The sequence below is a fragment of the Solanum pennellii genome, chromosome 7 (assembly GCF_001406875.1).
Source record: "Solanum pennellii chromosome 7, SPENNV200".
In the NCBI taxonomy this organism is placed as follows: Eukaryota; Viridiplantae; Streptophyta; class Magnoliopsida; order Solanales; family Solanaceae; genus Solanum; species Solanum pennellii.
This window is the reverse complement of record NC_028643.1, coordinates 372133-390553: the sequence shown is the minus strand read 5'-3', so window position 1 is coordinate 390553 and position 18421 is coordinate 372133. Positions and strand designations below refer to the sequence as shown.

The window sequence follows — 18421 nt, the reverse complement described above, 5'->3', positions numbered from 1 at the left end:
AATTGATACAATGTTTTATATAATATTATTATATTATACTCATATTGAATTATAAATAAATATTTATTTTCTATGTTACAATTTATGTTAGTGAGTTTCGAGTATGAGAATCACATTAAATACTCAATATTAATTACAAATTTGTGTGAAAAATATTTTAAATCAACATAATTAAGAATTTAAGGTCTTTTTTTTTAGAAATTTGACGAAATAAGAATCTTTTAAATAGCAATATCTCACTAAAAATGAGATGGAGCAAATATCATTTCAATCAAAAAGTTGAAGCTGAATACAATCATCATTCCATTTTAATTTGTGCGATAAAATTTGTATATTTAAATTAAATTTGGACATAAATTTAAAAATTTCGTACTTATAAATTTTAATTTTAAATACTCATACATTATCTTCTTAAAATCCTAAATCAAATATAATTATTTATGTGAACCACAAAAGCTTAGTACTATTAGTCCACGTAGCCCAATTATTAGAAAAGGACAACCCAACCAACCAATTTACCCCACAAAGCCACTAAGCAAAAAATGTTCTCCAGGCTTTAGCTCTAGCCAGGGTAGATGTAGTACGAAAGCTAAAAATTTACGTAAATTTAATAACTTTTATATAGTTATATAATTAAAATTATCATATTATATTTTTTATTCTAAAGTAATTATAATATTTTAATTAATTTAATTAATTTTTAAAGTTAAATTTAAAAATATTTTAACAAAAAGTACTATAATTCAATTTTTTTATATTAATATAATGAGAGAACATATAAAAATGATGTAGGTCAAAGTTCATTAATGCATCAAATTCTTCTTTCATCATTACCTTTGATTTTGTAAAAATGAAAAAATCGAACGCAATTAGTCATCATAATTTATAGATATCAAAATATAATTTTTTTTTGAGTTTTTAATCATCAAAAAAGTACATTTTGAAAGATATTTACATAAAATATTGAATTTTATCGAATTTGTAAAGTTGATGCTTATGTCACTCTATAGTTGATTTCTTGGAAGATGTTTTAGGGTTTGTATTTTTATTCTTTTCTATAAAAAGAGTTATGTCTTCGATTTCAGATCTGACTAATTTTTTGTTGGTGTGTGTAAAGTGAAGAGAAAGGAAGGAGGAGGGGGAACACAGAGAATCAAGACTGACAGAAGAGAGTGAGCACACGCTGTCGAATTGTATAAATATATATACAATTGTCATTTGCGTGTGCTCACTTCTCATTCTGTCAGCTCTCTCAGAATTTAAGTTTCTCCTTCTCCTTTTTTTTTCGCTTTCACCACCTATCTGAGATATAACAGATGTTGAATTCTCCCATATAATGACACTTGTTGAAGCAGCATAAATGTAAGGACATTTGTGATTTTATCTTTAAAATTTATGTTTTTATTTTAGTATATCTAAGCTATAGATGGACTGATGGACATGACATTTCAGCACACCCACCCACAAAATAGATAAAGATAATAGACATATTCTTTTTACTTTCAAAAGCGAATTCATAATTTGAAGTTTACAGATTTCTACAATAATCTTAAGTTGTTGCTATAAAAAAATAATCACATTTAAAATCAAATATTTAATTAACTTTTTAATATATACACAAGATTTAATGAGTTCACGTGAACTTGTACGTGAAATTCTATATTTGTTGTTGTTGGTGGTTTTGGTTATTAGAAAGAAAGAAGAAGAAGTTTATCATCAGATGAGGTAAGGAGTTTTACTCTTCTTTTTTTATTTTATAGTAAATAAATAAATAAATAAATCTCATAATTATGTAATTAAATATTGTACTAAGCATGTCTTTTCATGTACTTATTAGAGGACAATTGTAGATTTGGGAGGTACATCTCTTCCTGTTCTGTCCTTTTTTTGTACAAATCTGGTAAATTTTTTGCAAAAATCTAGAAATCAATCACTATTCTAGATACCTAATTAACAGTTTTTCATCATGTACAATTAACTTCATTGATCTATTTCTTGATTTTGTTCTTAAAATTTCTTGATTTATTTTGATTCTAGGAATCCCACATAGGTGGTTGATTCATGAGTTTCTTTATATGTTTTCGGGTAATCCTTTCCTTAAGCTTGTTCTTTGATGAATTGGACTAGTTTATTTAACATGGTGTCAGAGTCAGGTCCACGCATCCAGTATCAAACACATGGATCATGTCGAGGCGTGCTGAGTGATGAATGTATGAAGGAAATCCCTAATTTTCCCAGCAGGTATTTTGAAGTTTTTTTTTCCATTTTTGTTAGTTGTCTTGATGGTTTGAATTTTAGTTATGCTATTAGAATGTTAATATTAGGTTTGGGAATTAATTTTATTGAAGTCTTTTAGTCTTGTAAGAGATTTGTATGATGGTAGAAAATATATCAACTTCTTGTTTTTGTTTTTCATATAATGTTGGACTAAGATTAACTTAAACAAAGCCATTACCTAATTCATATAATCGATCCTAATTTATGTAGGTATGGATCGAAACATTGTTGATGTTGTAGTATAGTTTTCTTTATCGTCACTTACCCCTAGCTTGTGAAAGTAGAGACACTGTTTTTGTTAGATCCTTGACTCAAGTAAAACATATCAAAATCAAATATGAATATGAAATATATTAGTAGTACTGAAGAAGTCATGCTGAAAATAATTGAGAAGAGAACGAACAGTAGCAAAATGTTGTTACTATAGCTTATGATAGTAAAATTTTTTATTCACTACCAATCTATTAGAGAACATGTTAGATCTATAGGACTATAGGAGTACATTTTTGTGAGGACTTAGTGTATTTAGCATAGCAACTTGATGGATCGTATGTATAGCCGACTTCAATTTGTTTGGTACTGAAGTTCAATTATTGTTGTTGAAGATGGAGAAGTAGTAATATTTGTTATATGTCTGAATAATGTTAATGTCATCCTTCAGTACATAATATAACTTGATGTGTTTATGGTTATGATATAATTTCTCTCCTATTATTGTTTGGGACCTCGATTGATTTGTTTGAGACTGATGCATAGACGTTGTTGTTCTCTTCTCTTGCTTGTACATTGCAGAATCTCAATGTGAATTTGAGTGCAAATCTGCATCCAGTTTTTAGCATGGCTTGCTTGGGATGATCAAATGGTGAAGTAAAAGGATATATCTCATTGCGCGTTGATTCAAATATGACAAGGTTAATATTCAACAGTTAATCCTTATTATGGATTGGACTGGGGTCTTTTGGAAACAGTCTTTCTTTTTTCTACCTTTGAAAAGTAGGGATGAGTTTTGATATAGTACTCTACCTTCCAGTGACCCTATTCCCACCTGGTGTTCAGAGACTGCGTTGGAGTCCTGACTAAATTTGGATCACTCATTGCAGGCTCATTTGGAGTGGTGCTCCCAAGAGGATTTTCTCCATTCCCCGGGTTTGAACCCGACCGAGACTTCTGGTTAAAGATGGGAATGCTATATTATTGTTGTTGTTGTAATGGTGGTGGTTGATTGAACCAACTTCCATTGCTTGGAACTGAAATTGTTGGAACTCTCAGAAAATTTTTGTTAACACATGATATTTGTAATGCGATGGTCATTGGTTCGATTTTGATAACGTCTTTCTTTAGGTCATGAAAAAGGTTTTCTAGAGATCCCTAATGACCAATCCTCACACGAATTGCTAAGGTGACGATAACACCTGAACTTTATAATGATAAAAGGCAAGAACATTACTTTTGGGCCAAGTCCCATTAATTTATCATAACGATATCGTGAAAATGTTGCACGGTTGCAACAATCTCCTTTCAACGTATGTAAGGGGTTCAAAAATTACATATTTGGAAGATACCTAGTAATGGTTGCATTTTTATACATGAGTGCCATTTGTGATCTTGCTAGACCTATATTCTCTTTATTGACCATATTCAAATAGAAGCAGATGACAACGGATGCCCAATAGAATCTACGAGTTTGGTCGAACTCGATAACTTTGTATCAAAGTTAGTATATCTATAATAAGAAAAATAAAAAGAATAGTAGGTTTTTAAATGTGAACTTTGGTGTTGTGGTCTATTGCAAATTAGAATAAGGTAAACTCGAGAGGCAAGCATACTCAAGACGAACAAAAAAAATCGAACTCTCCCTCAACGTTGAACAATAGAAATTAGAATTTCGAAAACACCTTGTTGAACTAGGGGTGTGCACTATTTGGATTAAATCGAAAAAAACAAGCCAAATCAAATCGAATTCTAATTTGGATTGGTTTTTTGGATTCTTGATTTGGTTTTGGATCTATAATTTACTTTGTTTGGTTTTTTGGTTTGATTTCGGATTTAGAATAATAAAAATCGAAAAACCGAATTTTATATATATATATATATATATATATATATAAAGAATTGCAAATATAACTATGTTATGTTTCTAATTATTGACATAACCGATTAACCAAACCGAAAAAATCCAAACCAAAAAGCGAAAAACCAAACAAACTAAATTTATTTTGATTTGGATTAGGTTACACTTTTTCAAAATCGAAAATTGAAAACCGAAACCGAAAAATCGAATACACATGTTGAACAACATAGATTATCATGTTCATAAATTTTTAAATTTTAATTGCAAAATAGGTTGAATTTAGATAAGACAAAGTTATGTGAATTTTGCTAAATTTGATAAACAATTGAACAAATACTCTTCACTAGACTCAAAAAGATTATTCTTACACAAACATCAAAAGCAAGGACAATTTAAATACCATATTCCTCATAAATTTGACCCATGGCCAAAAATAATTATACTACTAACTAAAGATTATTATTTCGATGGACGACTATTCTATAATAGTTTGTTCTATTGAGTGAAATAAGAAGGCCGGCCCATTAAGGTGAAGTCCATAAGCAGATGGGCTTTGCTCAGATGGAACCAAAAGGGAAAATAGCAGCCCAGGCCCATGCCAAAAGAAACAGAATAAGCTATTTCTCCCTCATCGTCTATATAAAGAATCTTTGTTTTCTTGATATTGCTGAATATTAACACACATGTTTGTCCCTTCGGGGACATCCGATAAAATTGGAACGATACAGAGAAGATTAGCATGGCCCCTGCGCAAGGATGACACGCACAAATCGAGAAATGGTCCAAATTTTTTTCTTTTCAAATGAGCTAATTTTTTTTGGTATGCAATCTCAGTGTCTAAAGATGTTCTTTTTCCCACTTCACTCGATCAGTTGTGTTCTTACTTAAACTTCAACGTGATTCAAACCCTCAACTTATAGGTTGATAGTTGGAGGTGCTCAATTGCTAAAGAAAACCACACTCGTATATGTATGCATTGTTCTACTAATCGGACAAAATAATTGGCTAAATCGAGAATTTCTTCTTTTGAGATAAGTTCTTAAAGGCATGGAGTTTCTCCTAGAAATGCTCGCTCGTAGAGTATGCAAATTCTCGAGGATCCAAACTCTCCATCACAACCAATCTCCTTTTGGATCAAGGTCAGACATGACCCTCTAAATATCGACCTTGACCTCGAATAGGTTTTTTGTTTCAATCAAATATGTTATATGACCTTAACATAAGAAGTGCAAAAAATAAAAATAGTTAAAAAATAGAGTTGCGTCTGCCGGGAGTCGAACCCGGGTCTATTGCTTGGAAGGCAATTATCCTAACCGTTGGACTACAAACGCCTTGTTGTGTACCATATAGTTTGTTTTATAATATTTTTCCCTATGGAACATATTTTATCATTAAAAATGATAGTGTCAACATTCACATTTTATATGTTTGTGTTAAAACACCAAAATTTACCAAAATAGAAAAGTATATGTTTGTGTCTGATTCCGCTTGCATGCACCTTCGAGTCATTAGTCCATCATCAGTATCGGGTAACTCTATTCATCGAGGGTTGAACAAATGAAAATTAGTCATCTAATAATGTTGTTGTTTTTGTTGGAGTTTAAACCTAAGATCTTTTGATTCTCAATTCATTTCATTAAACACATTTGTACATCATATTTCATCTAGTGTCAAAGCACAATATTAAATATATTTCAATGCATTAACAAAACAAAATATAAAGCAACTTATTTTTTTCTCTTTCTCAAAAAAAAGAAAAAGAAAAGAAGAAGCAAACAAACAAATAGAAGCATATCTCTTGATTTGGAAGGAGATCGAAATATTCCCAATAAATACTTATGAGAAGAAGTTTATCCAATCAATGACGGATTCAACATTTTCACTAATAGGGTTCGAAAAATAAAAATGTAATACGTGGAACTTAAATGTAAAACCTCAAGGAATTCTTGTGTTTAAAAAATTCAAAATCTCTCTAAATGTATACAAAAAATGATTTCTTTTTACCTTATATATAGTAAAACAAAATTGTCGGATAAATTCGAGTAAACACCCTAGCACCCCCTAAATCCTCCCCAGTAGCCGGCCCATAACAAAATGGGCTTTGATTAAGATGGAATAAAAGGAGTCCAGGCCCATGAGCCCAACAAACAAGCTATTTCTCCCTCATCGGCTGCACAAAGAAGCTTTATTCTCTTAGTATAGCTGAATATTAGCATGTATGTTTGTCCCTTCGGGGACATCCGATAAAATTGGAACGATACAGAGAAGATTAGCATGGCCCCTGCGCAAGGATGACACGCACAAATCGAGAAATGGTCCAAATTTTTTTCTCAAACAAATCCCCTTTTCTTTTTAAAGATTGTGTTGAGTTAACTTTTTCGGTATGAAATCTTTGATATGGGAGATTTTTATTTTTTTTGCCACTCCACCCAAGCAATAGTATTTCACTTATCCTTCAACGACTCAACTTTTTCGGTGTGGAATCTTTGATGTGAAAGATTTTTATTTTTTTCCCACTCCACCCAAGCAATAGTATTTTACTTATCCATCAACGTGACCTTAATTCTCAATCTATCGATTGACGGTGAAACTGCTCAACCACTAAAGCAAACCACACTTGTTTTGGCTTAGAAGATTAGTCAAATGACAAAGATACGTGAAGTTAATGTTTACCAACATTTGAACACGAAAAAGTACTGCCTCAGTCTTAAAATAAGTGTTATTTTAGCGAAATTTCATACTACAGTATATTCTCGGTATACTAGCTTGGAGCTATTATTTTTATTTTTAAAATATTATATAATCATGGTAATTCTGTAAATTTGAGTAGAACTCGACCAATTTTTAGGGTATTTATCACCTTTCATTAACATAAATATCGAATAACTCTGTTTTTAAAAAAAAACAGATTTCTATAATTAAATAGAACACTAACTTGGTTTAGTTCCATAATAATTGATAGTAGTTTAAGAAGATTGCCAAACTTAATTCTATAATTCAATCATTTTCTTTCTTAATTATTAAAATTCTGATTAGCCTTTGAATTGAACCTGCACCGTTCATTTAAAAAACCTCCAAAGTAATAGTCAAAGAAAACATTAATTAATGTAAATAATGGGCTGTTCATACTAAACTTTATCTCATAATATATTTATTTTATCAATAAAAATGGTCACATCTGATCTAAATATCTCACCAAAATTTATTATTGACCACTTGGTCTTACACCTATACACTTTCTCTATTAATTTAATTCGTGAATATTTCTATATTTTTAGAAGTCTTAAGAAAATGATTAAATGTAAACATCATGTTTTGTTTTCAAAGTACAAGGTATCATTGTTTTATTGAGTAATCAGTATAATAATGGAGATTATTTGTCTCCTTAATTAGGTTGTCATTTTCAAGATTCTAGGCTCTAGCTAATACATCTAATGAATTTTTGTGATAAAGGATAACTTAGAGTCTGTTTGAATCGAACTGAACAAGTCCAAAGTTTCAACAAAATATTAGTAATTCTATTATTGAGCTACCGATCTGATAGAGTTCAATTCCCGTTCTCGTTGCTAGTGATTAATGCAAATGCAACCTGTTATTCTAGCATTGATATGGTCTGATTTGTGAATATGACACTACTTTTGACATAAATATTGGCTGGTGATAGACCCCTTTCATGTCTGTTAACTTTTGGGCCTCACAACTTACAGATGAGTCACATCCTGTTCCTTTTTAACTTGTGGTGGTAATTTTGTGCATATAGTAATCAATAATATTGAGTCACATGGATCACTGACCAAACCGATGACATATATCGTCCGCTTTAGCCCAACAGACTTTACATATTTGTCTTCTGGTTACACCGATCATCAAATTCTATATCTTATAAAACTCTTCACTTTCCTCTACCACTTCAACGTGAGATTCATCTAAGATGTCATGTACACTCCTTTACAAACTAGCCAGGCTAGGAGTCTTGTCACGTCTAAGGTGTGTCATGTGCACCCAAACTAAAAAAAAATTAAGAAATGCATTACAGATATGGTAGATCATTCGAATTTAAGGGAACCTATCGATGAAAACTTGAGCAACTACGGGGATTCCTTGGTTACAACAGCTACATATGTTTCAGAAACATTCTCAAACAAAGTAATGATTCAAAAGAGCAAAATGTTTAAATGTGTATTTAGTCTACCCCTCACCAAAGGATAGAAGCACGATCGCATGAAAATACAGTAGTATAAGAAATGTCATCAGAATATCAAGTTGCATCTTGTTTGAGCACAGGGAAAATTGCTGTAGTAGAGGTATCTCCAGGTCAGAATATCCATCACTTGCTCTCAGAATCATATAGATCTGTACTGAACAGCCAATTAAGGAAAACAAACGATCGCAGCTCCTGAACAAAGAAAAATAGAACAACATGCCCAATGTAGTCCCATAGAGTGAGGTCTATGGAGGGTCGAATGCATGCAGACCTTACCCCCTACTTGGTTGTTTTCGGTAGACCTTCAGCTCAAGAAAGAACAAAGAAAATGCATATATATGACATATGGTAGATTGTTAATATTATTGTGTTGCCTAATAACAGACCATATAAAACACAAGCACACACCAAAGGGCAAAGAAAAAGAACACAAGATACAGTTCCAATACACAAGTATATCTCATGATAAACCCAGCCGGTGTTTATTTTCATGTTAACAAAACTTAATTTAGTGGACAAGTCAAACAGTAACCTATGTGCACAATATAATTTTCCTACGAGGGGAGGGACCCTTTCCTCCCTCTTACTAGTCTTACTAGCTCTGCCTCTAGGTAAAAGGGTGACTAAGAAATGTATAATATTTTTATATGCATCTACTTTAATGTTAGAATTACTCCAAACTATTTCTAGGAGTTCTCCATTTCAATCTCTTTGAGACGACAGTTCTAGATAAACAAAGAACAATAATCTGATTATTGTTTGCTGCAGTCAGCAAGCATACAAACATGATAATCAAATGAAAGGCCTACTTTCTCAAAATTCTGCATTCTAAGCATAGAAAAAATGTAGTTCTCATTATCTGTGGTAAGAGTTGATAAAACAATACCTAATAACAGCCAAATAAATCTCGAATAGTAGTAGTTTCACGAGTCCCACAGCAAACTTATGCATAAAGCTCAATCTATGGCAAAATTATATCTTTCGATCCTTTACAAAACAAAAAGATCTCCACACTATCTTTATAGCGGAGTATTAAAAGCTTAGTTCACTGTGTAGATATGACTTGCATGTTCTGGTAAGCAAAAGTGCAGCAGCTACATACAGTAAACAGTTCTGAGTTTACACAAGTGTTTGCTAGGAGTTCTACTTCCTCTAAGATATCTATCAATAAAAGGAAGGACCAAAAGTTCTACTTCCTCTAATACAACTTCGTTATCCTAAAAAATGAGAGAAATGAAATTTGAGAACATCATTATCCTCAATCCTTGTGCACCTTGTTTTGCTTCTCAGACTAGAGTAACCATTGCTTTAAAATACACAAATTCACAGCATTCTCCAGTATGTTCATTAAACTGATCAAATCATGGTTAATGACAAATTTTACAGTCAGAAGCATGCATCCCTCCTCAACTATCCGGACTAAACAAATTGAAATTGCAGTGCAACCATCATATTTAGATACTAAACACGAAAACTGTTTGAAATAACTACTGCAATAGTATTAGATATAAGTATACAGATATGCCAGAAGAAAGTTTTTAGGTGTCAGCATTCAGATCAATGCAACAATAGCAATGAACTCGTTGTGCTAGGCATACTTGCAATTGATGGACAACACGAAATCAGAATAAACATCTTAGATACGAAGCACAAAGCATTTTTTTCATTGTTTACAAATGTTCTTTTTCAATAACTTCCAAAGTTGAAAATCAACTTCATGACAGGGCATAGTGAAACAGACCTGCCACTGCTCTTAGTTATTTATCCTCCTTCACCTCCTCTTATTCTAGTAATAACTACCATAACAGAAATATGAAGGAATTAGAATAATCGTATAAGGGGTTATTAGATGCTTCGTTCTCAAATATAAATATGTGAAAGGTTCTATTTGGTATTATAGAGTTGCTCCTTCATCTAATCATTTTGTGGTGTTTGGTTGGCAAAGCTTGATGGAAAGATTTGCTCACTAGAAGTATTTGCTTCAAAGGAGGAAGCGAAGTTCTTTTAGGATTATATACTTCCCCATATTACTTTCTCTACTAAAATTTGCTTAGATTAACATGTAAATATCATATACCACCAACCTATGAGATGTTTTTCATCACACTTGAAGCTATAATCTTAAAACAAAGGTCTGTTTTGTGTTTCACTTTGATTTTGGTATGTTGAAATGGTTCCTATTGACACTAAGATTGATATCTACATGGCAGTGTCGGAGGTAAAAAAACATAGTTAAGACATTGACAATATACTCTGGGAAGAGGAAAGTTAGACAGCGCAAACGGCAGCAGATACCTTTGAACTCATTTTATGTATCTTAGGCTTCTATTGAAACATAAACTTACACAAATTTTTGGGGGGTGGGGGGTGGGGTGCAGGTAAGATTTAAGAATAAGCAATAGTTTAATGGATGAGATAAAGGATACACTAAATAAGTTCCATGAGCAAATGCACCAGCCAAGACACCATAGAACAAACGATCCCTAAGAACTGGCTTGTGCCTCAGTGCTATCCTAACTGAAAACCCAAAAACATCAAATGTATAAAACATAAATAGCATAGTCATCTAAAATTTCACAAACAAAAGATAATCTATAAAATAATGATACATAATGAATTCAATAAGCAAGAATTGGACAGGATCAAAACTTACTTAGAGGAAGAGCCGGTGCATAAATAAGCGGAACCAAATATTCAAACGCCGGTCCTTTTCTCCTCCTTATAACTTGCCTTCAACAAAAAGAAACTCAAAATTCAACTCACAAAGAAACCACAAGAGATACAAAGTTTATATAACAACTCTCTTGCTCAGACTCTTCATCTATAGTTCACACTGTCTAGGTGATCGCACCTTGTTGTAATTGTTACAATTCCTTGCATATAGTTGTTACTACTTTGCTATTACCTTCTTTTCGTTTTATTACTAATTTAATTTTCTTAGGCGGAGGTCTATCAAAAATAACCTATTCAAGGTAGTTGTAACGACTAAGGACTGCGTACATTCTACCACTGTATGAGATTTCACTTATGTTGTTGTTGGGTGTGTCGGGTGTAGTATTGGAGGTCTCCGATACGGGTGCAGTAGCATTTTTGGAGAGTCGGAGCAATATAGTTAAAGAAATACACTATAGTAGCATATTTATCCAATTGCATATAAACTAAACCAAATAAAGATCAAAGCAACTTACGAATCAGACTGTGAATCCATGAAAACAGAAATTCGATTGAAAATGCCAAAATGTTGAGTCACCTAACAAACAAACAGTGAGTCAATTTAACAACAAACAACTCTCTATCACAATTCACAATTCACAATTAGAAAATTACAATTATCAAATCACTAAACACAATTTTACACAAAAGCTCAGATTAGATTAAAGGATAGATCGAACAAAAAAACGCATAGAAATGGAAAAAATTGATGAAAACAAGACAAACCTAGCCGCCCGTATGAGGAGATGAAGAAAAGAGAAGAGTTTTTGTTCAAAGAGAATTGCAAAATTTTATTGTGTCAAATATATTTCTTCATTTTTTTAATTACTATTCCTAGTAAATGTTATACTTTGAAATAAATTCTCAAAATCAATTTTAGTATATTTATTTATTTTAAATGAATTGTCAATTAAATCCGACCCGCAAACCATCAAATTAAAATTATTCACTTTATTTAGAATTTTAAGTTGGATTCGAGTTTTGTTTGGTCATACCTTTTTTGAAGAATTTGAAGGAGGGATATTTTCTCAATACGTAGAGTCTCACTATTTTCAGAGTGATTTTTGATTATTTAGGAGTCAATTTCTAGGAATTAAGTGAGTTTTTCAATTTTTCCAATGTGCTAGCCCATGAATATGATGATGTATGGTTTCCGAATAAATTTTTATAGAACCTGTATAAAATCCTTCGTAGAGAGTTGGGGAGAAATATGTACCGTCTTACCATTTTAGCGTGATTTTTAGTCATTTGGGGCAATTTAAAAGAATTAGGCAATTAACTCATTTTTCGTGTGTGTTAGCGTATGAATATTTTGATGTATTGCTTTCGTATAAATTTTTTTTGCAAGACCTATATGGAGCCCTCAGTAGGGAGTTGGGGGAGTAGTGCGTACAGTCTCACATTTTTAGAGTGATGTTTTAGGGGCTAATTTATATAGCCGATTTTCTCAATTTTTTTTTGTATGTTAGTCCATTAATTATTGTTGATATGGCTTATTTCAGATGAACTATTTTTTGAACCCTTTATGGAACCCTCCGTAGCGAGTTAGGAGAACAATGCACAATCTCAAAATTTTAGAGCGATTTTTGGGCATTTAGGGTCAATTACAAGAATAATGTGATTTTCTTAGTTTTTCATGTGTGTAAGCCCATAAATATTTTGGTGATATGATTTTTTCAAAATGAATTATTTGTGGAACCTTTTATTGGAACTCATTTTAGAGAGTTGAGTGAGTAGTACATATGTACAATCTCACCATTTTTAGAATGATTTTTGGGCTTTTATGGGCCAACTAACATGAATTAGGCGAGTTTCTCAGTTTTTCATGTGTGTTAGCCCATATGTTTTAGTGAGATGGCTTCCAAGTAAAATTTTTGTGAGATTTTTATGAAACCCTCCATAGAGAGTTGGGGGAGGAGAACGTTCTGTCGTACTATTTATTTAGAGTATTTTTTTTTGGCATTTATGGCCCAATTTACAGAAATTAAGTGATTTTCTCAATTTTTTGTGTGTGTTAGCCCATGAATATTTTCGTGATACGACTTTTAGAAGACTTTTTTGCGAAACCTTCATGGAACCCTATGTAGATAGTTCGGGCGTAGTACGTACAATCTCAGCATTTTTAGAGTGATTTTTGGGCATTTAGAAACCAATTTACAAGAATTAGACAATTTCTTCCATTTTTTTTTGTGTATGTTAGCCCATAAATATTTTGGTGATACGACTACCAAATAAACTTTTTACAAAATCTTTATGGAACACTCCATAGCGAGTTAGGGGAGTAGTATATATCTGTAGTCTCACAATTCTTGAGTGATTTTTAGGTATTTGGCGGTCAATTTACAGGAATAAGATGATTTTCTCAGTTTTCCGTATGTGTTAGCCAATGAATATGGTATAAAATCAATATCAAAATTGTGATCTTTCTCCAAAAGATTGAGTACTGAGTATTGTTGTATATCTCCAAAAGATTATCTCTATAATCGAATATATGACCTCCTGATGACATGATTAATTAAAGGCGTTAATTAAACACTCAAAATGCTTCATAAAATAACATGGAGATATTTTCATTTCATCTTCTTGGAAGACAAATAATTTTGAAATTGTCTTTTTCGTAGTTACCATTTTCTTATATACTTATTGATATTTTATGTATAGGGAAAGCAGAAAACAGTAAAGTATTTATCTTTTTCCTTGAGAACACACAAGTCACTCCAAAGAAAAACAGCTAATGTAGTAAAAAAACAAATTGGCACTTCATAGTAGAAGGACAAAAGAAATGACTCATGAGAGCCCACATAGACAAGTATTTGAAGTCAAATTTTTTAAAAGTATATGTGATTTCAGAAATCCAAGCAATGACCGTTGCGATAAAGTGGTAATTATATTTTTATTTTTAATCAGAACTTTTACGTTTTAACCTTGGACATATAGTCATTTTTATAAGAAACACTTTATTCTTTAAAATAAAATTTTCCAACGCGTGAATTTAACTTAATCAATCTTTCAAATAATATTGAACATCGCTTATGAAAAAAAGAAAATGACATGTAGATAAGAACATGGACATGGTAATAGTCTTAAGAATATTTTATTCTTCTCTTTTTTAAAAAAAAATGAAAAAAAAAATTGGGTCATACTCTTTGCTTTGGAGACAGTTTTGTAGGGATTAGGGAGGTTATTATATTATAAAATTTGAGATTAAATTTGTTCAATATTTAATTATAAGTATAATTAGTCTCGAAATATTTTTTCATGCACATGATGTTTAATGTATTAATATTAAACTTGATTATGTTATGCAATTTTAATCTCCATGCAGATCTAAATCTGCATCTTACATGTTTTCATTGACCCAAGTTGATGTCAATTCTAGTTTCAATGTTGCTTGGATTTTTAAAAAATACAGTATTATATTTTAATTATTTTTGTTGATAAAATCAAATAGCATAGTTAGTTTTTCACACTTCAATTTTTATCTATTGATTTGATTTAAAAAAAAATTCAATATGAAATTTTACGCAAGTTATATGTATAATAATTAATTGATTGTATGAAAACATTTATCGACTAGCATTGCAAATATATCTACACACAAAATAAAATTAACATATTTATAATGCATGAATTAAAATAACAACATATAATTTTCTTAAAAACAAAAACTTTGGAGTTTCCAATCAACACACAAAGACCCTATATTGTTATTTACCAACAAAGAAATGTCAATGGACGCCTCTTTAACAAGAATAGTTTAAATTTTACTCTTTTTTTTTGTAAATGATCTTTATATCACATGATCGAATTTTATTAAAATTTCAAAATAAATATTAAACAAGAATAGATATCAAACGAGGAACAAGACACCACATAAAAAAAAGGTGATAGTCTATTCTAATTTCATAAAACCACTCAAAGAAGGTGATAGCCTATTCTATTCTAATTTCATGAATACACTCTTCTTTGAGATGAGTAGTCCCGAACCTTGCCTATATGGCTATATAACGTCAGCGTTATTTGCAAATCGAAAAGACTAACAACAACTACACACCAACCTTAAAATAATTTTATCCTTCACTTTTTAAATTCTTCATACTAAAATATTATATTATTTCTAATTTCCTTAACTATCACATTGGTGGACAATATTAAGGTTAAACAAGTATATTCCACTTCTCAATACTGGAATTATATGGTCATATGCCTACCAAAGAAGTGTTTTGTTATATGGTCATATGCCTACAGGAGAAGTGTTCTCAATGGACTTATAACAAACACTTTCTCCCAAAGCTGATTTGAATTTACGAGTTCTAAATTTTAAAATAATGATATTATGTGTTCATAATTTGATTTGAAATTTAATTTGTATACATATTTTTAGACATCTTCAGAGTAATAATCTATCATAAATAACATCTCAGCCTTGAATTAAGCGTCTATCAAAGATAAACTCTTTATTTTATTGAAGATAAAAATAATGATGCATACACACCATTCTTTTTAAGATTGAAACAAGTTCAAATATCATTTATGAAATTACAGTGAATATACTGTTATTATATCTGCGTCGCCTTCTAGCTCTATCCCTACTTGCAAGTTGCATCAAGATATAGAAAAATTTATTCTAAACACTCAAAATTTGAATCAAAAGAAACATCACAACTAACAAACACTTTCTTCAAAAGTTTTTGGATTTATATTTATGAGTTCTAAATTTTAAAAAAATAACAATATTATGTGTTCATAATTAGATTTTAAATTTAATTTGTGTACATCTTCAGATTAATGGTCTATCAAAAACAACTTCTTAACTTTGAGTTGATTTACGTCTATTGAAAACAATCAACTCTATATATCTTTTTGAAGATAAGAGTAAAAATGCTCACACACCATCCTTTCAAAATCAAATAAACACGAACATCAATTATGAAATTACACTAAATATATTATTGTCCTATCCGTGCCTTCTAGCTCTATCCCTACTTGTAAGTTGCATGAAGATATAGAAAAATTGATTCTAATATGAATCAAAAGAAACATCACAATTTACAACAAACACACACACACAATTTTAGACCAACAACTTAAAAGTAGATGCAAACTTGCAAAACAAACACAAAAAGACATTCATTCAAGAAAGCCTCTAAATTAATAAAAATGTAAATTAACAACATGAAACCAAACACAACAAAATGAAAACTTCCCAAATCTACACCTTATTTTTATTATATGATTCAAAGTAAGTGTAGATCATTAATCTATGTTGCTGATGTCCAAACAATATCCTTAAGTGCTGGTCTTAGCTCTTTGCTGCAGAATTGATTATACTCCAATGTATCACCACTTGCTTTATTCACTTCCACAACTAGAAATGAATTTGTCACAGCAAATATATCAGCAGCAATTCCTAATTTCCCTTTTCTCCCTACCACTTGTCCTTGTAGTTTTACACATGAATCACTCTTTTTTACGCTGAAATTCGTTGTCTTTGCTACCTCCTCAAGCTTAGATATCACACTACTTGCTGACATTGTAGTCGCGAATCTCATCTGTTCTTTCTCGTTCCTTTTATTCTCTTCGAACAAGGGTGACAAATCAAACCCTTCAGATAACGAAATTATATGAAACGCGTTCATTGTCTCAACTTCTTTACTAGACTTATCTGATGCAAATGCAAATGCAAATTCTTCCTCATCTTTGTTCCTTAACGTCTTTGGGATCGATTTCTTGAACCATGACGAGTCCATGATCTTTGAGGTAGTGATTCTTGAATGAGGATTCGGATCCAACATCTTCGTGATCAATCTCCTAGCTTCAGATGAAAACCAAGGTGGACATTTGAAATCACCCCGGTATATCTTCTTATACATCGCCATGATGTTCTCGTCTTGAAATGGTAAAAAACCAGCTAATAATACATACAAAATCACTCCACATGACCATATATCCGCTTTTGAACCATCGTAGCCTTTTTTACCAATAATTTCAGGGGCAACATAAGCCGGAGTTCCACAAGTTGTATGAAGCAATCCGTCTTGTCTTTGATGTTCTGTAAATGCACTTAGCCCAAAATCAGTAATTTTGAGATTTCCTTCTTCATCTAACAACAAGTTCTCAGGTTTCAAATCGCGATGAAATACTCCTCTGCTATGACAGAAGTCGATAGCTGAGATCAGTTGCTGGAAGTAACCTCTAGCAACATCCTCTCTCACCTTGCCTTTCGCGATCTTCGCGAAAAGCTCACCTCCTTTAACGAACTCCATGGCGAAGTAAATCTTTGTTTTACTCGCCATGACTTCGTGGAGCTCGACTATGTTTGGGTTTTTCACCATTTTCATAACCGAGATTTCTCGCTTGATCTGATCCATCATACCTACTTTAATCACTTTTTCTTTCCCCACTACTTTCATAGCAACACTTTTACCATTCTTCACGTTTCGAGCGTGATAAACTTTCGCGAATGTTCCATGGCCTAAAAGTCGACCAAGTTCATATTTTCCGTTCAAAGCTCCACATTTCTCTTCAGGGGCCATTTTTTTTTTTTGGTTCCAAATTGATTGAAAAAAAAGAGACTAAAGATTGAAAAGGGTGTTTGAATCTGTTAATAAAAAGGGATTTGGTGAACCGGGGAAGACGAAAACGGGTGAGTGATTCACCCGTCTTCTACGTGTTTCCGGTGGCAATTCCTGCCGCCGGCGACTGATTTTTGGATTTTTCCGGCGTAAAAAAGGGGGTTAGAAAATCGAGAGCCTCTCATCTCTCTGCATTCCCTAGCTGGATTTTCTCTCCAAAAATTGGAAAGAAAAAAAAAATGGAGATTTTTTTTGTTTACTGAAGAAAAGAAAAAACAGAGCACCAATGAGTTTTTTTCACTAATCTTTCTGAATGGAGGCTATTAGCATGAATTTATAGTGGGTTCAAGGGTAAAATGGTCATTTTTTTAGAACAAAGAGTTTTTATTTGTTTTTCTTTGGATGTTCAGAGTCTCGATTAAATTCAAATTCATCGCTACAAAGCCTATTTGGGGTGATTTTCTCTATACTCGAGCTTGAACATGTAATTAAGGGTGAAACAGTCTTTTAACGACCATGGTTTTGTTGTTTTTTTGGAGAGATCTAATGGATTAGAGGGAATCTTTCTAGGATATTTTAGTC

At 31.8% G+C, this 18421-nt stretch overlaps 2 protein-coding genes, 1 long non-coding RNA gene and 3 other non-coding genes across 8 annotated transcripts; 3 read left to right on the top strand and 3 right to left on the bottom strand.

Moving 5' to 3' along the window:
• Window positions 1–1731: 1731 nt before the first annotated feature.
• LOC107024171 lies at window positions 1732–3605 on the top strand. 3 transcript variants are annotated; one of them, XR_001457308.2, is made up of 3 exons: window positions 1732–2241; window positions 3070–3188; window positions 3378–3605. It is a non-coding gene; the product is annotated as an uncharacterized LOC107024171 (long non-coding RNA). The 3 variants fall into 3 exon arrangements; XR_001457307.2 differs by having other exon boundaries at window positions 3308–3605; XR_003579591.1 differs by having other exon boundaries at window positions 3070–3605.
• Window positions 3606–5037: 1432 nt separating this feature from the next.
• Window positions 5038–5140, top strand: LOC114078178. The gene has a single exon (XR_003579719.1). It is a non-coding gene; the product is annotated as a U6 spliceosomal RNA (small nuclear RNA).
• Window positions 5141–5607: 467 nt separating this feature from the next.
• On the bottom strand, window positions 5608–5679 carry TRNAG-UCC. Its single transcript has one exon. It is a non-coding gene; the product is annotated as a tRNA-Gly (tRNA).
• Window positions 5680–6572: 893 nt separating this feature from the next.
• LOC114078177 lies at window positions 6573–6675 on the top strand. Its single transcript, XR_003579718.1, has one exon. It is a non-coding gene; the product is annotated as a U6 spliceosomal RNA (small nuclear RNA).
• A 1654-nt stretch (window positions 6676–8329) lies between these two features.
• LOC107024234 lies at window positions 8330–12131 on the bottom strand. Its single transcript, XM_015225174.2, has 5 exons — window positions 11991–12131; window positions 11741–11802; window positions 11206–11282; window positions 10979–11069; window positions 8330–8706 (listed from the first exon to the last, which is right to left on the bottom strand). Exons 2-5 carry the CDS (start codon window positions 11758–11760, stop codon window positions 8676–8678), a joined length of 219 nt encoding a protein of 72 aa, XP_015080660.1. The 5' UTR covers window positions 11761–11802; window positions 11991–12131; the 3' UTR covers window positions 8330–8675.
• Window positions 12132–16272: 4141 nt separating this feature from the next.
• Window positions 16273–18157, bottom strand: LOC107026273 (CBL-interacting serine/threonine-protein kinase 6-like). Its single transcript, XM_015227181.2, has one exon. The coding sequence runs from the start codon at window positions 17798–17800 to the stop codon at window positions 16526–16528; it is 1275 nt and encodes a 424-aa protein (XP_015082667.1). The 5' UTR covers window positions 17801–18157; the 3' UTR covers window positions 16273–16525.
• Window positions 18158–18421: the final 264 nt, after the last annotated feature.